This window comes from Squalius cephalus (assembly GCF_949319135.1).
Source record: "Squalius cephalus genome assembly, chromosome: 20".
NCBI lineage: Eukaryota > Metazoa > Chordata > Actinopteri > Cypriniformes > Leuciscidae > Squalius > Squalius cephalus.
The window spans coordinates 9,653,095-9,673,570 of record NC_137141.1 but is presented as its reverse complement, the minus strand read 5'-3'; the positions used below and the strand labels follow the sequence as shown (position 1 = coordinate 9,673,570).

At 37.3% G+C, this 20,476-nt stretch overlaps 1 protein-coding gene across 2 annotated transcripts in view; it reads left to right on the top strand.

The window, feature by feature from the left end:
* Window positions 1-20,476, top strand: part of supt3h (SPT3 homolog, SAGA and STAGA complex component) — a 129,119-nt gene that overhangs the window by 86,336 nt on the left and 22,307 nt on the right. For both annotated transcript variants that reach the window (XM_079853588.1, XM_079853589.1), the window contains exons 4-7: window positions 4,599-4,685; window positions 5,368-5,461; window positions 9,573-9,700; window positions 18,971-19,046. In XM_079853588.1, the coding sequence (XP_079709714.1) occupies window positions 4,599-4,685; window positions 5,368-5,461; window positions 9,573-9,700; window positions 18,971-19,046 (385 nt within the window). The remainder of the gene's footprint in view (window positions 1-4,598; window positions 4,686-5,367; window positions 5,462-9,572; window positions 9,701-18,970; window positions 19,047-20,476) is intronic.

Below are 20,476 nucleotides of genomic sequence, written 5' to 3'. Positions count from 1 at the left end.
TTGTGTTGAAAGTATAATGAAGTTTTCAGCCAACACATTAGATTTTCAGGTGATGTGATCAAGCCGCGAGTGAGCTTTCCAGCTTAAGTAACCTAAAATCTGCCCGTCTGGTATAGGTGAGTTTTGAAAATATCGGCGCTTGTTTTATTTTGTCGTCTTTCAAAAGGAAATGGTGTAATTGATCTTTACAAGGACGCTGTGAGTGGAATTCTCCCCGGTCTTCCTGTTACCTTTTCCAGTGTAATCAAATAATGGATTTGGTTTCAGAGCGCCGCAGTAGCAGAGGAGAGGAAATTATCTTCAGCAGGCTTGTTTATTTGACTTCTGCCATTCTGTTGCATGAAAGCTCTGCACTGTAACATGACATGAACCAGAGACCCGCGGAGGCCAGTGTCGCTTGGAAACGTGTTGTAATTAAAATTGATCTGTCTAATTAAGGAACAAGACCTGTGTGCTTTCCACAGGCCAGGAATCTGTCTCTGAAGTCATTGGCACTGAATTCATAGTCGTGTTGAGCTCTTTCAGTGTACTGCTCTTATATGCAAGACTTTTTTTTTTTTTTTTTGTATACTCTAGCATAAAGATGCATCATATTTCTGGGCTAATCTTCATTTACTCACCTTTGTATTATATGCATGTACGTTTCTCTTTTGAAACATTTCGTTTGAGTGCTGATTCCCTTCCAGCGATTAAAAATCACTTACATTTGGGTGACTTAATGATAACAAACTTTGATTTTGCCCACAAGAATATCAATACATTTGATTTTAGGGCAACACTTTACAATAAGGCTCATTAGTTAACATTAGTTGACTACCTTAGTTAACATGAACTAAGAATTAACAATTCTTCTTCAGCATTTATTAATCTTAGGTAATATTAATTTCAACATTTACTAATACCTTATTAAAATCAAAAGTTGTATTTGTTAACATTAGTTAATGCACTGTGCATTGACATTAACAAACAGTGAACAGCTGTATTTTTATTAACTAACATTAACAGAGATGAATAAATACTGTAACAAATGTATTGCTCATGGTTAGTTCATGTTAGTAAATACATTAACTAATGTTACTGATTTTAGTGTTTTTTAGCATGGGTAGAAGACAGGGCCAGCTGTCAATCAAACCATCATTGGCCCCTCCCTCCACTCCTGTGTTTACATATCGGATTCAGCCATCTGTGTTTTCAGCGAAACCATAAACGATAATATCGAGATGGGTAAAAACACCCTCGATCTTATGAATACCTCTGTAGAATGATAACTCAGGCATTTCAGAAATGGTAAAACAGTCCTTCACCACTCAAGTAAACTGTCAACAGCCTGGAAAAAGTCCACAGAGATCCCAGTGTTCGTGGAGTCTCTGAGCCATCCCGAATGGAACAACCGGACCGACTTCATTTAGCCTCACGGCTTTGATCAACTTGTAAAATTAGAGCAATTACTAAAATTAATCTGATATTTTGCAGAAGACCGTTTTATGAGCCAGGAATTGCAAATGGTACGGAAAAACCTTCCTTAAGTCTGAAAAGAGCCATACTGTGAGACTTTTAAGGGATCATGTTTTTTTTTTGTTTTTTTTTTTCCAGTTTGGGCCAAACTCAATGAAAACTTTTCCTTAAAAATGGATTTGTGTGCATTTAAGGAAATAAATGATTATTAAAATGCGTTTTTATTCCTGGTTTTCTATTGCAGATTAAGTCGAATAGGTCATACAGGTTAATGTACAACGAGTCAAAATGCAGAGTATATCAGAATACTGTCCTTTATAAATATAATTCCTCAGGAAAGTGGTTCTGGTTTCCGAGGATGATGGGAATTTTGGCTCGGATGCGTGCGGAGAGTGAGGGATGAGATTTTGCATACTTACGGCCATTTTTGTCTATTAAAAACTATTCCGCTGTGAAACGGTGGGACAGACATGGCAGTCGGTATGTCAACCTTGGTGTGATGCCAGGCCGAGAGATCTATATTAAACTCTTCTGGCGCGGGGCGGTAAATGCTCCCCCTGTGTGTGCATGTGTGGGGTCCGTTCTGCTCGCAGACTTCACGCTCACATGTACGCTCGCGAGCAAATATATTTATGACCAGCAAATGTTTACAGACGCTGAGAATTGCTTGTGTGTATTCCAGGACTCAAGGTGGATTAAGTTTTTACCTCTTCATGAAGAATAGCATCTTTTTCTTTTTTGGACGAGTTGTAGTCAGTTCTGTGAGTTTAATTGGCCCCACACTCCAGAGTCAAGGATATTTCAAGGGCCCTTCAGTGGCTTTACCAACAAGAGCTCTTTATTGAGGATAGCATGTTGATAGGTTTTTTCCATTGCCTTTTCAGTTTAAATTTAAAGTTATTTAATAAATAAAAAAAAAAGTTTTATTTAGTTAAAGTCCAAATAGGTGGATCTCACTAATTCCTCCAAATTAAAAGGGAATGAACCTTATTTTTAGGTGGAGTTAAGCACATTTTCAAATATAAACTAAAGCATATAAATCCTCTAAATAATCAATCACAATTCGATTTTTTAAATGGAAAAAAGTCTTAACAGTGCTTTAAATAGGCTTCATGTTTTTGTGAGATTCATCCAGATATTTTTTGATGCTTAATGTCATCTTTTAAGTTATTTTAATCTTTGAAGTAGGGCTGTACAATAATTAATCGCGATTAATCATGATTAATCGCATCCAAAATAAAAGTTTGTGTTTTACATAATATATGTGTGTGTACTGTCTATAATTATTTTGGATATATAAATACACACACATGCATGTATATATTTAAGAAAAATTTATGTAAGGGATAATGTAGAGCGAGGTTGTTATAGCGAATACAACCCCGACAGGCTGATTCGCGTCGGGGTCTTGAATCAGCCTGAAGGGGTTGTATTCGCTATAACAATTACATGCCTACCCACCAAATAAATCAATAATTTGACACAAAATATTGATTTAAAAAGGATTTTATTGATTTAAAAACGATTGTATTGCTTCCGCTAAAGAAAATAGTCTGTTCCGTCTCTACGGTTAGAATCCTGCGTCCATAGCAACGCTCTGTTTTTCATGGCAACGGTGTGTTATACTTAGTAGCGGTCTGTTATCAAGAAATAACAGACCACATTCTACATTGGAATTCAACTAAGCCATGTAATAATTATATATAAAATATTTATATATGATAAATATATATAAATATAAATATATCTACAGTATATACATGCAAATATTTCTCAAGTATGTACATGCATGTGTGTGACACAAAATAATTATACACAGTACACACACATATATTATGTAAGATATTATGCACTGTAAAAAAAAAAAGGTCAAAATTAAGTAACCTGTTTGTCTTAAAATTTTCAGTTCATTGAAATTGAACAATTGAGTTAATACAACAAAGGAGATTGATTTAATCATCAGAAACTCAAAATATTATGTTATCTGAACCACGTAAATTAAGTTGATTTGACAAAAGAAAAAATGTTGTGATTACAAATCATGACAATATTTTTTTTTACAGTGTGTAAGTACACAAACTTTTATTTTGGATGCGATTAATCGCAATTCATCGTTGCACAGCCTACTTTGCAGGTATTTGCTTTACATTTTCCAGATTGTATTTTATTCTCGTATATAAGTGCGTCCTCAACATGAAATCAACTTTTTAACTAAGGAAGCCATGTCCACAAGTAATCAAATCTTGCTTTTGTGTGTTTGTTATTATATACGTCACAGATCATTAGTTGTGGTTTAGTTCAGTTCAGTTCAGTATATTTATATAGCACTTTTCATATACGGTTCCAAAGCAGTTTTACAAAGAATAGTTTTGTTAAACCCAATCCTTCTTTCTTTTTATTTTTAATCCTTTTGTAAGAACGGGTTTAAAAATATCAGTAAGTTAACACTACACTCCTTCCATGAGATTTGCCATAATTCTAGAGCATTCATGGGATATGTTGATTTACATAAGAACAGCTATCATTTCCACCATGATGGATGAGCTGTTTTTCCTCTTTTGGCAACAAAGTGAAATTATAGCACTTCACCAGACATATTTCATTACAGGTTTTTTTGTCCTTCTCAAGCTTAAAGATTTATTTGCATGTGATTTAGACATTCCTCTGTAAACCTCTCATGCACTGGCTGATAAAAAGGTCAAGATGATTATGTCTTTTTAATCTTTACATTAAACCAGGACACATTAAACAACTGTTAAAAACACTGCTACAAGTAATTAATTCTATTTCTAGGCTGTTTATCTTGTTTCCATATCCAGTCCACCATCACGTGGTATTTTGCTGTGGTCTGTTCATTTTTATCCGTTGTTTTGATGCATTTCTCTGTTTACATTGGAGACAAGGACATTTTCTGTCACATTTGAGTGAAATAGTCATACATTCTTGCATAAGACCTGAAGCTCACATCACGCCATAAGTCCTGCTCTCAAAATAAACCTTATCAGTTTCCTCAAGGTCTCTAGACTGCACATGCAGTGAGTCAGTTGCCTACAATGCGCTGATTTTAAAAACACATTTCGGTAGATGTTAGCGAGCGCTGATTGTTTCTTTTCTGATTGAATTGCCTTTCTTTCCTCCCTCAGCTCCATCAGGCCGCTGAAGTGGCCCTCCTGAGAGGGGCCAGGGTCATTTCACCAGAGGATATCATCTTTCTAATGAGGAAAGACAAGGTAAAAGCACACAAATATGAGACATTACCGCAACATAAATCATTACCCTTCCTTTTTATGAACTACTGGTTTGGTTATTGCTTTTGTAGTTCTGTTGCTTTACAATCACATGTTGAAAGCAAGAATCAGGGCTGGGTGATATAATAAAACTTCTGTCATAATCTTTTCTAACCCTATGTCTTGATATGTATATGATTTCAGTCAATAAAGCAAGTAGAGTCAATAAGTTTAATGCAAAAACTAAAACACAAGCATTTATAAATGTAATGAATCCATCAATCAAATAAAGGTTTTTCACTGGATATTTTACAAAAACATTTGAATAAAATGTACATGATGAACTTGCTTGAATGGTTAAGCACAGGAATTTGATTCATTTGATTCATTGAAATGGACAATCTGAACATATTCACAGAAATTAATCCAACTTAGCACTATTAACTACATTTTTTATTCATTTTTGCAATATTTCGATATTCAAAATGCTGATTAATTCAGTATTTACAGCAGAATTGTGAATGTATCACCCAGCTAGAAACATTTTTATTTCTTGAATGTTATAGAGAAAAAAGAACTCAAAGATCACTGTGAGATGGATAGATGGATGGAAATTGTTTTAGTTTAAAAGCTGAGCCTGTTTCTTTCTTTCTTTCTTTCTTTCTTTTTTTTTTTATTCTCTAAGAAAAAATTACGGCGGCTCATCAAGTACATGCAGTTCAGAGACTACAAATCCAAAGTCCTAAAAACCATCGACGATGAGGACCCGCTGGATTCAGGTATGAGATGTGTAGTATTTTCTGATTCATTCGCTAATTTTTTGCAAAGATTTTAAACCTGACTTTTTGATAACAACTAACAATGAATCATGCACTTTAATGTTAAATCACGTGTATTGCTGAGAGAAAATAAGATCACCATCACAGCATATTTTATTACGCATTTTGGAAGAATTCAAATCTTTTAGAACCGTTAAAAGATCCAAACCATCATGAAAATGGCTCTCTTCCAAAAACGGTTAAAAATGGAACCATTTCTGAATGAGAACCAGTTTGCGACTCCCAACCGAAGTTAATGTATGGTACTTTCATATGTATTGCAGCTTAGCATGTTTTCCTTTTGAATGATTTTCTCCATAAGATATTCAAAACACTTTCCCCCCATCAACGGCCGTTGCCTTAAACGACGAAGCCGTGCATAATGAGCAGAGTCGAGCGAGGTCATTTTGTACGCCACAGTCAATCAGCGAGAGTCATTAACCAAAATGCCGACAGAAGCTTTGGCATCAATCTGCTTTGAACAGCGCTCCACTGCCCTCATCAATACCACCGAAAACTGAGCACGAGGGAGGAAAACCATCCGCAGAAGCAGCGGACGTCCCGTGTAATGTCATGCGGAGTATCATTAGGACTCTTGCTCCTCATCTAGAGTGTAACTTGAGAGATGGAAGAACATTGAAATGCAGCGTTCCGAGAGTCTCTGTGTCTGAACGCAGATGCTTTTCCATGGCTCACTCTTTTTAACGTGTGGCTCTTCTTGCGTGTTGTTTTGGCTCTGAGAGTTTCGTTACCCTATCCGTGACGCTTTCAATCGGGAGATTATTGTTCCCTGACTATTATCTGTGTTATTGTATGCGATTTAAAATATAAGAGGGAATTGTTTCATTGTGAGGAGAGAACAGCCTCTTTCTGTCCTGGGAGGCCTGTGGTGGGAGCCGGCCTGTGTTAGGACGTGGTTTTACTCTGGTGTGGTGTGTTCGGAGGGTTGCAAAAGAGGGCAACGTAGAGCAGTTGGGTTTTGATATCTTTCCATGCAATACAGTGTTCGTGCAGTGACCCCTACAACAAAACTACACTGCAAAATGAGGAACTTCTGTTCAACCGCTATTGTCTTTTTTTTTTTTTTTAGGTTGCTCAGCAGATTTGGGGTGAGATATAGTGTAGCGTGAGATTGTCATTGCGAAATCCTGTTTATTGTCTTACTATGTGTTCCTACATGGACTTATTGTGAGCAGTGCATGTTAAAATCTGAAAGGATTTCCCTTTTATTTTCCATTTAGAGACTCTTTTCACCATGTGTTCAGTTCTCAGTGTAAAAAATTGGTCTTGCATGTTTTTTCCCCCATTGAATATTCTGTTTCGGAAATACTCATAGTTACGGAAGTAAATTGGGAGGCAAGCTTTGTTGGTTGAGTGGTTAGTCGTGTTTAGACTTTTAGACACATTGCTCTGTAAACAGACGCTCAGTTAAATTAAGCTACTAGTATTTACTATTTATTTAGTTCGATTTTAATGCACCATTTCATCATTATTAGATTACCTAATTGTCCAGTTGAACACTTCTCACCTTTGTTTCAATTCTCTGTGTAAAATATTAGGTCTCGCCCATTTTTTCGAGTTGAATATCCTGTTTCACTTGGAAATACGAGTAGTAATGGAAGTAAATTGCAAGCGCTGTTGGTTGAGTGATTGGTCGTGTTTAGACATTTAGACATATTGTTCTGTAAACATACGTTCAGTTAAATTAAGGTAGGTAAGTCAAGTAAAAAAATGTGTGATATGAAAAGCTTTATGTATTTTTATTCAGTTTTATCTTTTGATCTGCTGTGTTCGAAACACTTCTGCTCACCCTGTTACAGTCACATTTAAAAAGACATTTTTTACTTGTACTTCTTAATTTTGAAGGATGAATCCACTACATCAAATATGTTTTTACTAGTGTTTATTTAATTAGATTTTAATGCACCATTTCATCATTATTAGATTAACTATTCGTCCAAACCAAGATTTTTCAAGGCCTGTTATTCATCCAAATATTGTATCAAATGTCAAATTAAGGTTCCTTTAAAGCCAGAATGCACTACTAATTATGTGCGTCGACATATCTGTATCATTTAAAAAGTGAGTTTATACAAAGTGACTTTTTTACCGTTTGATTGAATTGCCCCGTTTACAGAGGAACTCCACAATTACAGTCTGTTCAAGGTTGTGCCGTGCCAGGACCAGCGAACCTGAAGCCCATAAAACAAGCTGTTATTTAGGTGTCATAAATTCAGTAACCTTGATTAAACATTTTCTGGGGCTATTTCTGTCATTCACAACCAGACATTACTTCACAGAAGTGTGTTTAATCAGTGTATTTCCTTTCATTTAATTAACATTTTCCTTATTTTTTTCATTTTCCCACCCTGGAGCTTTATGCCTGTAATGCCCACTGACACTGAACCACATGAACATGCTGGAAAAAGTGAAAGTCGTTCGCTGTGGTAGAGCTTGAAATTATGCTGCTGTGGGAATTATGTACATAGTGAACAAAACATGTGACACAAATGAAAACTCACTCATATTCGAGGTTCGTCTTTGAGCTTCTATATTTCAGCTCTTTTATATACTGTATATATTGCCAAAAGTTTTGGGATGTCTGCCTTTACATCCACATCAACTTTTATGATATCCCATTATTAATACGTAGGGTTTAATATGGAGTTGGCCCATCCTTTGCAGCTATAACAGCTTCAACTCTTCTGGGAAGGCTTTCCACAAGGTTTAGGAGTGTGTTTATGGGAATTTTTGACCATTCTTCTAGAAGAGCATTTGTGAGGTCAGGCACTGATGTTGGACGAGAAGGCCTGGCTGGCAGTGTCCGCTCTAATTCATCCCAAAGGTGTTCTATCGGGTTGAGGTCAGGACTCTGTGCAGGCCAGTCAAGTTCCTCCTCACCAAACTTGCTCATCCATGTCTTTATGGACCTTGCTTTGTGCACTGGTGAGCAGTCATGTTGGAACAGGAATTGGGCCATCCCCAAACTGTTCCCACAAAGTTGGGAGCATGAAATTGTCCAAAATGTCTTAGTATGCTGAAGCATTAAGAGTTCCTTTCACTGGAACTACGGGGCCAAGCCCAACCCCTGAAAAACAACCCCACACCATAATGCCCCCTCCACCAAACTTTACACTTGTGACAATGCAGTCAGGCGAGTACCATTCTCCTGGCAACCGCCAAACCCAGACTCGTCCATCGGATTGCTAGGCAGAGAAGCGTGATTCGTCACTCCAGAGAACTCGTCTCCACTGCTCTAGAGTCCAGTGGCGGCGTGCTTTACACCACTGCATCCGATGCTTTGCATTGCACTTGGTGATTTAAGGCTTGGATGAAGCTGCTCAGCCATGGAAACCCATTCCATGAAGCTCTCTACGCACTGTTCTTGAGCTAATCTGAAGACCACACGAAGTTTGGAGGTCTGTAGCTATTGACTCTGCAGAAAGTTGGCAACTTCTGCGCTCCTCAGCATGCGCTGACCCCTGTGGCCCTGTGGTTTTACATGGCCAGTTGCTGTTGTTCCCAATTGCTTCCACTTTGTTATAATACCAGTAACAGTTGACCGTGGAATATTTCGTAGTGAGGAAATTTCAGGAATGGACTTATTGCACAGGTGGGAACCTATCACAGTACCACGCTTGAATTCACAGATGTTTGTAGAAGCAATCTGAACCTTTTAAGAGCACTATCTCTCCCCCCCCCCCCCCTTTTTTTTTTTTCTATATTATCCAACAAATCATCCAAATCCATTAATTTGAACTCTGATTGACTAAACAGCAATCCACAGATCCCTCTGATGATAATGTGCTCTTATTTTTCCTTATTCAAACAGTGTGTATACTTTTGTTCTATAGCAGATTTCAAAGAACTTTTTTTCCTATATTTTTAAAGAGTTACAAGGCTTTGGCTTTCAGAGGTCTGGCTAGCTTCTGAGCCGAGATGACTCAGAACAGAAAGCACTATAGGTGAGTGGGCTGCTGCATCTCGAGTCAGGTGTTAACAAGCCCAGCTGGCCCGCAGATGTGTTCAGGACAGAGAGTCAGCAATTGTGCCTGTTTCTGTCCTCTTACAGACAAATACAGCAGCAACAAGAGGCAGCGTCTGGCGCAGGACTTCCTGGGCTCCATCGACCAGACGGGGGAATTCTTGTCTCTGGTGGAGGAAGAGGAGGTGGATGAAGTCAAGCAGGAACGGCTGGAGGTGAGTAGGAGGCTCCCAGAAATGTGCTTCAGCCTGAACACCCTGAGCTCGAACACACCAGCGAGGGTGGACGACATTGAAACTCAAGGGGATTATCCTGCGGTCACAGAAAGAGGGGAATCGGTTTATTCTTTTATGATAAAGACTGCCAAACTAACTAAAACCCTGCAGTTCAGTTAGCACTGTGTCATGTACATTTAAAATGAGATTTTAAGCGTGCTCACATGCACAACAACGCAATAACTCTCAAAAATCAGTTTATTATACAAATAATCAATACAATCAATAAACTGGGAATGCAAGAATTCACAAGATTTTGAAAAAAAGAAAAAAAAAATCTGATAGTGACGTCAAAACCTAAGGATATCAGAAACATTTTTATTTTTTATATTATGTTATATTTTTAATTTTATTTTTCTAAATTGGATACTTTTTTTTTTTCTTTTTTTGATGGTCCACTTTAGACATTCCACTAACTATAAATCACTTTGCAACTACATGTCACCTAACTCTCATTAGAGTATTAATAGACTGTTAGAAACATGTAATTAATAGACTGTTAGTTGACATGTAGTTACTATTCATATATATCAAAATAAAGTGTTAGCAGATATTAAGCAGACAGTCTTAATATTTTAATCAGAGTTAGTTCACATGTAGTTGCAAAGTTACTTATAGTTAGTAAAATGTCAAAATAAAGTGTAACCTTTTTTATCATTGTGCATAATAACCTTATGTTTTTCTGTATAGAGCATAGTCATCCATGAAAATACTGATCAGTACTAATTTCCAGTATAATTTCTTTAGTGAATCAGGTGCTAAAACTACGCAGACAGCAGTTTGTAGTTTTACGCAGTTTATTCTTGTAGTCATTGTGGAACAGAAATTTGACTTAAACGAGGTGTTTAAACATGTTGAATATAGTCGTGAACCACCTGATATTGAGACGACACTTAAAAATGTGGTTTTGAGACTCGTGTTCCATAAAAAACAAGAAGCCGAGGATCAAACTCCTGTCAGAAGGTCCGACTGGGTTTCATCCCCTACACTGGTCTTAAGATCTCATCTGAGTTTCCATTGTGATGTCAAATAAGCCACGAGTGCATCTAGAGAGTGGTAATTTGACCTGGAAAACGTCATTATGAAGTCAACAGGAGCGTTTTCAGTCTGATGAGGTGAAGCGATTCTTTATCAGTCCAAATCAGACATTGATGAGTCTCTTTCGATATGAACGTGAACTCTTGTGGCATACACACAAGGAGTCTTTATAACATCCTTTTGTTCTCACTGTGCCAAGGGAAATAAATGGCCATAAATAAATAAATTACAGCTGAAAGATGTAATTAAAGGTCTGAAGCAAGAACCGTGGACAAGGGGGTATTACCATGAGACTTTATACGTCCCGTCTCAATTAAAAACCAAGCACCAGTCTGTTCTGGATGTGGCCAAGAAAGCCTGCGGTTTCCCCCAAAACTTTGTTCCTACTGAGTGTTTTAATGGGTATGTTTTAGCTATCAGGACAACCTTTTGGGAATAAGGAACCATATCCTTCTGGGCCTCCCACTTTGCCCCACTCATGAAGTCCTCGAGAGAGGAGCTTTATGGTTTAACCACACGGCACTGTGCTGCTTTATCTAGTGCCCTGTTCGCCCCGCCACCACCCCCTTGTCTTCTTTAACTAGCTCTTTTAGTGGCTAAGAGCACATGTCTGGTTTTCCTGTGCTCTTCCATCTGCTCGCCTTACCGGTTGCATATAGATGTTGTGGGATGACCATGTAGCTGTCAGATTTCATAGGGTTTTTTAAATCTCAAATTTATGTTTGACTTTTCATATTTCTTTACTAGTAGCTAGCTAGTGGCCGCCCAATTTTTCAATATCCAGCGTAGAAGCATCTGTCTGTCTGCCACAAGTTTAATTTTTGTAAATGTACATTTGATGAGTGCATAATGTTAAACTATTCTTTCATTCTTCATTTTGCACAACTTTTTCCAAACATAACTTTTTCGTAATTCGAAAGCTTTATTAAAACGAAATTTCAAATGGTTAGTATATTGTGGCAAGCAGGGCGGGGCCGAGAGCCGTGGGAGCGGAGCAAGTCCGATGGTGCAAGTGTTAATGAGCGGAAATAATCAATCTATTAATAATTAATCTGTTAATAATCTATCCGGAAGGATAAAAGGAGGAGTGACGACAGTGAGAGATGAGAGAGGGCCAGGCCTGGACTTTATGTTGGTGTTTTGTTTTTTAGTGTATGCAGCAGTTGTCCGTCAGGGGTTGCCGCTTTACTTTCGTTTAATTGTTTTTGCTTATTTTGTCATTAAATTTACGTTCACCATTTGCCAGTTCCCACCGCCGCCTTCCCTGAGCTTTTAAAGGAGAACTCGGCAACTCTAGCGAACTCTTGTCACTTCATCGCTGATTTTTCCTTTTGTTGTCGCATGTTTTCCCCACGAGCTCCCCCTACAGCTGTGGGGCGTATATTTCACAACACGGTCGTAAAAAACTCACTTGTGGCGGCCTCCTCCCCCTCTCTACCGCTGCTCACGTGCGTTTGTTTTGATCGGAGCAAGCCAACTGTATCGTGTGGAGCTATGTCTACCGAGGTGGGTAATCTGGTAATACATCATACATGCGTGTGTGTTTATGTCGAATTGCCGTAAAGCAATTCGTGTTTCGCGCTCGTTCTCGCTTCTCACGAGACTTCCAATTTCTATCTTGCCGGGACGGTAGTCCCCAAGTTGCAAGGTTGGTTTTCCACCTGGGAACGCTGGGGGGAGCGGGGAAAGTCACCAATATCACCAGAACAGGTTGTTTAACCATCCAAATGAATTCTAGACAGTTTTATTAAGTTAAAAAAGTTACCAAGTTCTCCTTTAACAGTGTTACATATATGTATGTCAAAATTAACGGTTTAACGCATGCAATTGATTTTTTCAGTTAACACGTTAAAATATTTAAAGCAATTAAAGCAGCATCCGTTTTTTCCGTTATCCCTTGGCTAGCATTACATTATGTGATCACGCAGATACTTTTAACCCTCTAAGGTACGCATTGTGTTCTAACCATGAATTTTTTTTTTTTTTTTTCAAAAGCGTTTTTATTACATGAAATAGCTCATGAAAGTCAAAAAAGATTAAAATAATAATAATAATAATAATAATAATAATAATAATTGGGGGGTGGGGTTGGGTACTTGGCAATACTGCACCACAATGGAAAATGGACAAAAAAGTAGTTTCTCTATAAAATTATGATTTTATTTATTATTTAATTGCACATTTCTTTTAGAAATTGATAGATTTATAAAGTTGGAACTCAAGCAAACCAAAAATAAGTAGATCCCTATCGTTCCCAATCATTTGGCTAACTCATCCTCACTCTCATCACATGGAAGAGCTAACTCTGCACTCTGCCTATTGCCTTTTCCGTAAAATATTGCTGTATTAATTTTTTGAAAAGAAGAAATCAATTTGGTATTTATACATAAATACAACTATACTACAATAAACACTTCAAATAAATAAATAACTGCAATTATATTGTTGATGTTACTATCTTTAAAAAATCCCAATGGGGAAATACATTACTGCAGTTCCACTGTGGTACAGTGTTGTCATACGGCAACATACCTATTTACCGCGATAAGGCACAAAAGAGGATGCGGTGCAGTACTGCTGTGTGTCTGTGAATCTCCTGTCTGTGTGACACACACACACACACACACACACTCGTGCGCACAGAAAGCAGCTTCAGACAGCGCTTGAAATTGAAATAGATAACTTTTGATTATACTGTAATCCTGAAAGGCTATAATGGCTAAAATTGAGAAAACAGAGACATCTGTAGTAGTATTGGTATCTGTGATACTGGCCTTCTTTCGTAAAAAGATGCTATTCAATAAATATTTAAATATTAAATATTATACTTGAACATTTTATAATTGATGAACTTTACACAGAGTTATTAAACTGAACTGAATCAATACTGAACTGACTTCAGCTGAACAATGAGACATTTTTTCTTTTTAGTGCTGCTTTACAGCAGAATTGAATTCTGTTTGCATCATCGAATTCTGTTTGCATCATTATTTTCCTGTTTATCGCCGTAAAGCTGCTTTGAAACAATCTGTATTGTATAAAGCATTAAAGGATGAAATAAAGCAAAAAAACACGACAGTAGAGACATTTATAATGTTACCAAAAAATATATTTATATATATATTTATTTATTAAAGAATCCTGAAAGAAATGCATCCCGTTTCCACAAAAATATGACGTTTTCAACATTAAAAATAATAAGAAATGTTTATTGAGCAGCAAATCAGCATATTAGAATGATTTCTGAAGGATCATGTGACACTGGAGACTGGAGTAATGATGCAGAAAACTCAGCTTTGCATCAGGAGTAAATTATACTTTAAAATATGTTGATATACTATAAATTGTAATAATATTTCACAATATTATATATATTTTTTTTTTTACAGTGTTTTTGATCTGTGAAATAAATGAAGCCTTGGTGAGCATAAGAAAAAAAAAACCTACTGACCCCAAACTTTTGAAAGGTAGCGCATTCAGTAATTGTATAAATTAATATTATATTTTTTTAATAAATTATTTATTATTTAAATGTTTATTTTGTAAAGTAGTATTTAATTATATACATACAATGATATATATCATATCTTATATAATATCATATTTTTATTTACATAATATATATACCAGATAAAAAAATTAGTAAGTAATTGGCTAAAATAGTGCAAAGTACCCAAATATCGTCTGCTTTGTTGGGGACTCTTTGTGCTGCTCTAACCGGGGTCAGTATATCAGTCTAGCACTATACTAGTAGCTCTCTTTTACAGTAAATCTGACTATTTCAATGACCTCATTTGCATCGTCCATTTACTCGCTACTAGATTTTCTCGCTGCTGTGAATAAACTACAACACTTGTGTAAATACTCAGGCCATTATTTCATAGGATTTCCAAAGCCACAGCTTACGGGTCAAACATCTGTCAGATGTCCAGTCCTCTAACTGCACGTGTGAACAGCCAGGGCAGCCGCGATCGGGTCGGACAGGGGTATAATTCACTTGATCAGCCGGCGATGGCTTCTCTGTTGTCAGTGGTGTGTGGATTGTATTTCCTCAGGCAGATCATCCATCTTCCCAAGGACCCTCTAAGATCTCTTGACAATCTGTTATTTTCTCGGCCACATTCAGATGGGAATGCTTAAAAGTGTTTTTGTCATGATGTGTGGGATCCGCATTGTTTTGCCTTAATGCCATGATGACAGCAGGATGCTATTCTGGGACACTAGTGATCTGTCTTTTGCAAATTCCCTAGGAAATCGTAAATGCTGAAAACGGCTATGGTAAACTCTTGCACTTTTGCTTGCTTGGGTTTTCATAAAACTTTAGGTTTTTTTTCCACCGTTAGATTTTTTCTTTAAAGGAAAGTAATGCCATCAGTAAACTAGATGTTTTTTGAGTCTGAAGACAATGTAAAAGCATCTCTGATGTTATTCTCTCTTTAATAACACGTCTTTTAGTGAACTTGAGTGAAACCACTCATTTTTTTCATGAATTCACAGTGTGCCTGGCTTTGAAAGTGAATCTCTTTTTTGTACATTTGTTTGTTAATTCATTTATTTACTAACTTTTTACTTACTATACTCATTTAATTATTATAAGACCACTTACCTTACATGTCATACTTATATTAAATATAATATATATCATAAATCAATGCATCTGAATTTGAAAGTGCTTTAGTTCATTTGATCCAGTATTTATTTATTTTTTATTGTTTGTTTGTTTCGAGCAATGTCACTTTTAGCATATCATAGCAAATTACTTGTAAAATAAATCTCTGATGTCCCAAGAGTGTGTATGTGAAGTTTTAGCTCAAAATACCCCACAGATATTTTTATATAGCATGTTAAAATTGTCACTTTTTGAGGGTGTGCAAAAATGCACCGTTTTTGTGTGTGTCCCTTTAAATGCAAATGAGCTGCTTCTCCCGGCACAGAGTTCGGAGCTTCAACAGCTCATGTGTGTTAGCATCTTCAATTACCTCACACATACATGCACTGAAAATTTCAAAAACTTTTAGACTTTTATGTTCATACCGGAGTTAAACAAAGATGGAGAGACTCAAGAAGAAGTGACAACATGTTCTGAATGGTTAGTTGATGAATTTATGTAGCTTATGTGTAGTTATCTTCTAGTCATGGATTAGCATATTCTGTTTTGATAATCTATAAATCGTGTTCCCAGGCCAGGGTTTATGTAAATTTTAGGGTTTGTGATGTCACTAACCCGTAAAGAAGCTCACTGTAATCCCTACCAGCCATTTGTTGTAGTCCTTAAAAAGCAATTTCTTCAAAAGAAAACCCTAACCCTAACCCTAACCCTTTGCTTTGATCTTTGAGCGTCGTAACTTTGCAGATGTTGTTTATGCTCAAACAACATCATTAATTTACACACTAATAAAAGTTAGAAAAGTGAATTCATAATCAACTACCCCTTTAATATATAATATATTTAATTTAAATTCCACTTGGGTCTGAAAAACAAAAACAAAACAAAAAACCCTTTTAAGTTTCTTTCTTTTTTTCATGGTAACATGTAATGGTGAAAAATATTTGAAATGACATGCATGGGGAAATTAAAGTGAACCTGGAGCACTCCATTAACAATGCATTTTATAGTTGAATCGTTCACAGAGATTGTCTGTGTTCAGTTCACTTCAGTGTGGTCTGAGATTGTTCGGAGCGTTTATTAAAAATTTATTTTGTATATTTTCTATTTATCTATTGATTAGGTATTTTATTTTTTACTTTTTCTACTGCAATGTCCTGCAATTCCTCAGTACACAGTATAAGTCTACCTGGGGGATGGATGTGGCCTCACTCTAAATGTTGTATCTTTTCTATATTGACCTGACTACTGAATAAAAACAATTGTTCGCAAAGAAAGAAAAATGTCTAGCCCTTTATGCAGGACGATTGAACATGAACTGAGTATGCTTTATTATTGATTATGACCCTTTAAAGCAGTCGTCTCAAACCGGTTCCACGGAGGGCCTAGTGTATGCAGGTTTTCTCTTTTACCTTGAACCAAACTGATTGAGTAGGTCACTAATTGGTTAAGATCTCCCCTCACCTGGTAGTCTAGGTCTTAATTGGGCACTAATTGAAGGGAAAGACCAAAAACCTGCATACACTAGGCCCTCCGTGGAACCGGTTTGAGAACTCTGCTTTAAAGGTTCAGGAAGTTAATGATTTGCTCTTTGCTATTTGTGAGTGGCATCAGGTGTCATACACAGTTCTCTTCGACCTGAAAGCAATTGTCACAGTTTGTTTAAACCAGCGCGTATGACTGCACAGAGATCACTGACTCTCTTTCAAGCAGCTTTAGACTTTTATGAGCAAAAACAGTGGCACTTTAAATTCATTTCTGTCTGATCGTCTAAACTTAGCCATGTGTCTGAATGAAATGCCCCACAAATTTAATTATAGCCTGCCTCGGGCTGTTAATCACCGATGCGCGGGTTGACGCACATTGAAATATACTAGATAGCCAAAATATATCTTGGGCCTCAGCCTATGGAAATCTCATCGCTAGCAGTGCTACAAATTGAGATTCCCTTTATCCAGACCACACTGGCATGAAATGAAAGTTGCGAGCGGGCCAAATCAAATATTTGCCAACGTCCTCCTATACGGCCGCCGCGTCAGTTGTGGGTATAATTTGGCTATTAGCAGGTGGGTCAACGTTTTGATTTAATCAGCGGCTATACATAGTATTCAAACATCGAATCCCCCCGCTGCTCTTTTCAGTCAATAAGCCACAGTCAAAACATTTCTCCTGTCTCTGGCCGACCCGGTTGACAAGAGTTATTTAAAAGTGCAGCGGCTCCAGTCTCGTATCGCTCGCGGCCCAATTTGGAGCGGGACCCAGACACCGAGGCTGCTGCGAATTCCCCCTCCGAGCTGCAAAACGAGACCTCCGTTCGGCTCTTAACGACACTAATAGAAATCACAGTTCCAGCGCTGTGTAACAAGAAGGCGCTCGGCATCATTAATATGTATTTTCAAAGATGGAATTTCCAATGACTGCCAGCTAACTAAATAAAAAGACTCCGGTTGGTTTGGGTGGCCTGAAAACGAATCCAGGCTGCCTCGCATCGGGCCCCGGAGCCCCGAGCGTCATGTCAGACTGTCCTCAGTCTCCAACTTGACGCTTCCCGCTTACCAGTCTCTCTCTAGACTGTAAAACAGATTCTTTGCGGCGGGGGGGATGGTCATAAACCTTGAACCATTTTTTATGACACACAGCCTGGTAGAGAGCTCAAATTGACTGTTATGTGAAGGTATGAAATTGGTCCAGGATGAGGAAATGTCTAATTATAGGTTCTGACCTGCAACTTAACACGCTCAGCTGTAAATCCAAGTGAAACCTGTTGGGTTGCTATTAAGAGGGTTCATTACTGCGCGTGGCTCTCTTAAAGTTTACGGAGACCGTCCTTCTCTTATGTTATGCCATTTTATCTTGTGTAGTGTAAAATAAAATTGATATTTAATCCTTAGAGTAGCTGATAAAACTGTGGTTTAAACCATCACATCAAACAGGAGCTCAACAATATCTTAATTGAAGAGATTATTACGGGATTATTCCCTTACCCTAACCCAACACTTCACTTTCAAACGCTTATGACGGGTGATCTTTTAAAGAAATTTGAACTTTTATTCAGCTAGGATGAATTGATCAAAAGTGACAAATAAACTGTTATTTTGAACTTTCTATTCATTAAATAGTCCTGAAAAAATGACTTTTCCTTTTCAACATTGATAATAATAATAAATGTTTCTTGAGCAGCAAATCAGCATATTAGAAGGATTTCTGAAGGATCATTCATTCATTCATTCATTCATCATGTGACACTGAAGACTGTAGTAATGATGTTGAAAATTCAGCTTTGCATCAAAGGAATAAAATACACTTCCACACACACAAAAAAAGTTATTTTAAATTGTAATAATATTTCACAATATTACTGGTTTTACTGTGTTTTTAATCAAATAAATGCAGCCTTGGTAAGTCTTTTTTCCTGACCCCAAACTTTCTAGAAACCAGAATATCACAGACAGGAAAACCCTAGCAAAGTGGCAGCGAGTTTTGCACAGGCGTGTATTTCTTGACATTTGTTTCATGATGTTGAAACGTGAAAATAGTTAATATTCTTCTTTTCATTTTTTATACAGAGAATTGAGAAGATGACAAGAAACATGGATTCCAGTCTGTATAGTGATTTCTGTGAAAGTCGACAGCTGAGTTTCTGTGAGTAATCGTTCACATACTGTACACGATTGTTTTCATTTCATTTTTGCGTTTCCAAAGTGACTTTTTTGGGACACATTTTATCAGTTCATGCATTTCCTGGGGATTGAACCCATGACATTGGCGTTGCTAGTGACATGCCATAGTGTTAGAGCTACAATAATTCTTTTCTCTGGGGTTTTACTGCATGAAAGCATCCGTTTTGTTGCTCCATGAGCAGGTCAGGTATGGTTTGTAGTATCAATGTAATGCAGATCACTCCTCAGAAGAACTCCTGCATCGTCTCCGATGAGTTGTTCGGTTGGCATTTGTGCGCCCGAGGGCTTGTAAGAATGCAGCTGTGGGATTGTGAACACCACTACTGGCTTCTGAAGGCCTCATTTCAGCACTAATAACATGTTCACTGGCTTTGTGCCGCTCCAGTAGCTGTGATGTCTTACTGGCATTGAGCTGCAGGTTGGGACAACAGCGCAGTAAATGTGCATGAATAACCCTGTTGCATAACACTGATGCTGAGTAAACACAACAAAGGGTTTTTGGTTTAATAGTATATGTTTGGAATTAATTACTTATTGTTCTTATGCAAATTGTGCTGTGTTCACAGTATTCTGTCTGCTGTTTTTAGTTATAGTATGCAGAAAAAGCATTCAATGTGCAGTGCTGAACATTTCAAACTATTATGTGAGTAAGCTAGATTGTCACATTGTGTGTATGTTTCATTCAGCAATTGGAATTCTTCATTCACAAGTAAAAACATTTTGCATTTTTATCCAGTTTTATGATAAAATGTCTTGTGAGTTTGAACAAATAATGATTCAAAATCATAATAAATCTTGCCATTGTGTACTACGAATATAGTTGCTCTTAGGACAAACTGCTTGTTATTTCCTCACTTTGGTACATCATGTTCTTACGGAGCCCCTAAAGCAGTGGTTCTCAACCTTTTTTGGGCCAGTGCCCCCCTATCCATTATCCAGGTCCCTTACCCCCATTATTATCATAGTTTCCCAGAGAGCAAAAAAGTCATCTGAAGTAGAAGTTAGCCTATATATCAGTGTATATCAGTGTTAACGAAATGCAACGGTTACAAATTTGACATTAAAAATGTAATTATGTGGCTTATCGCAAATAGCAGCCAATCAGCGAGGAGCAGCCAAAAAATGCAACGGTTACAAATTTGACATTCAAAATTTAATTAACACCAGCTGTACTGCGAACAGCCAGTCAGCAAACAAGAAGCATTCTTATAACTTATTTTCAACGGAGAACATTAACAAGGAAAAAGCAGAATGATTTTTAATTTGAACTTTCAAAACTGATTTGAAAAATTACTGTGACCCTTGTGCTTGATGTTTTTTCTGCTAATTTCTTTATTGTGGGTTGCAGACACATTAGTTTCAGCCATAGTGCGCCTGAGGCATGCAAGTCCA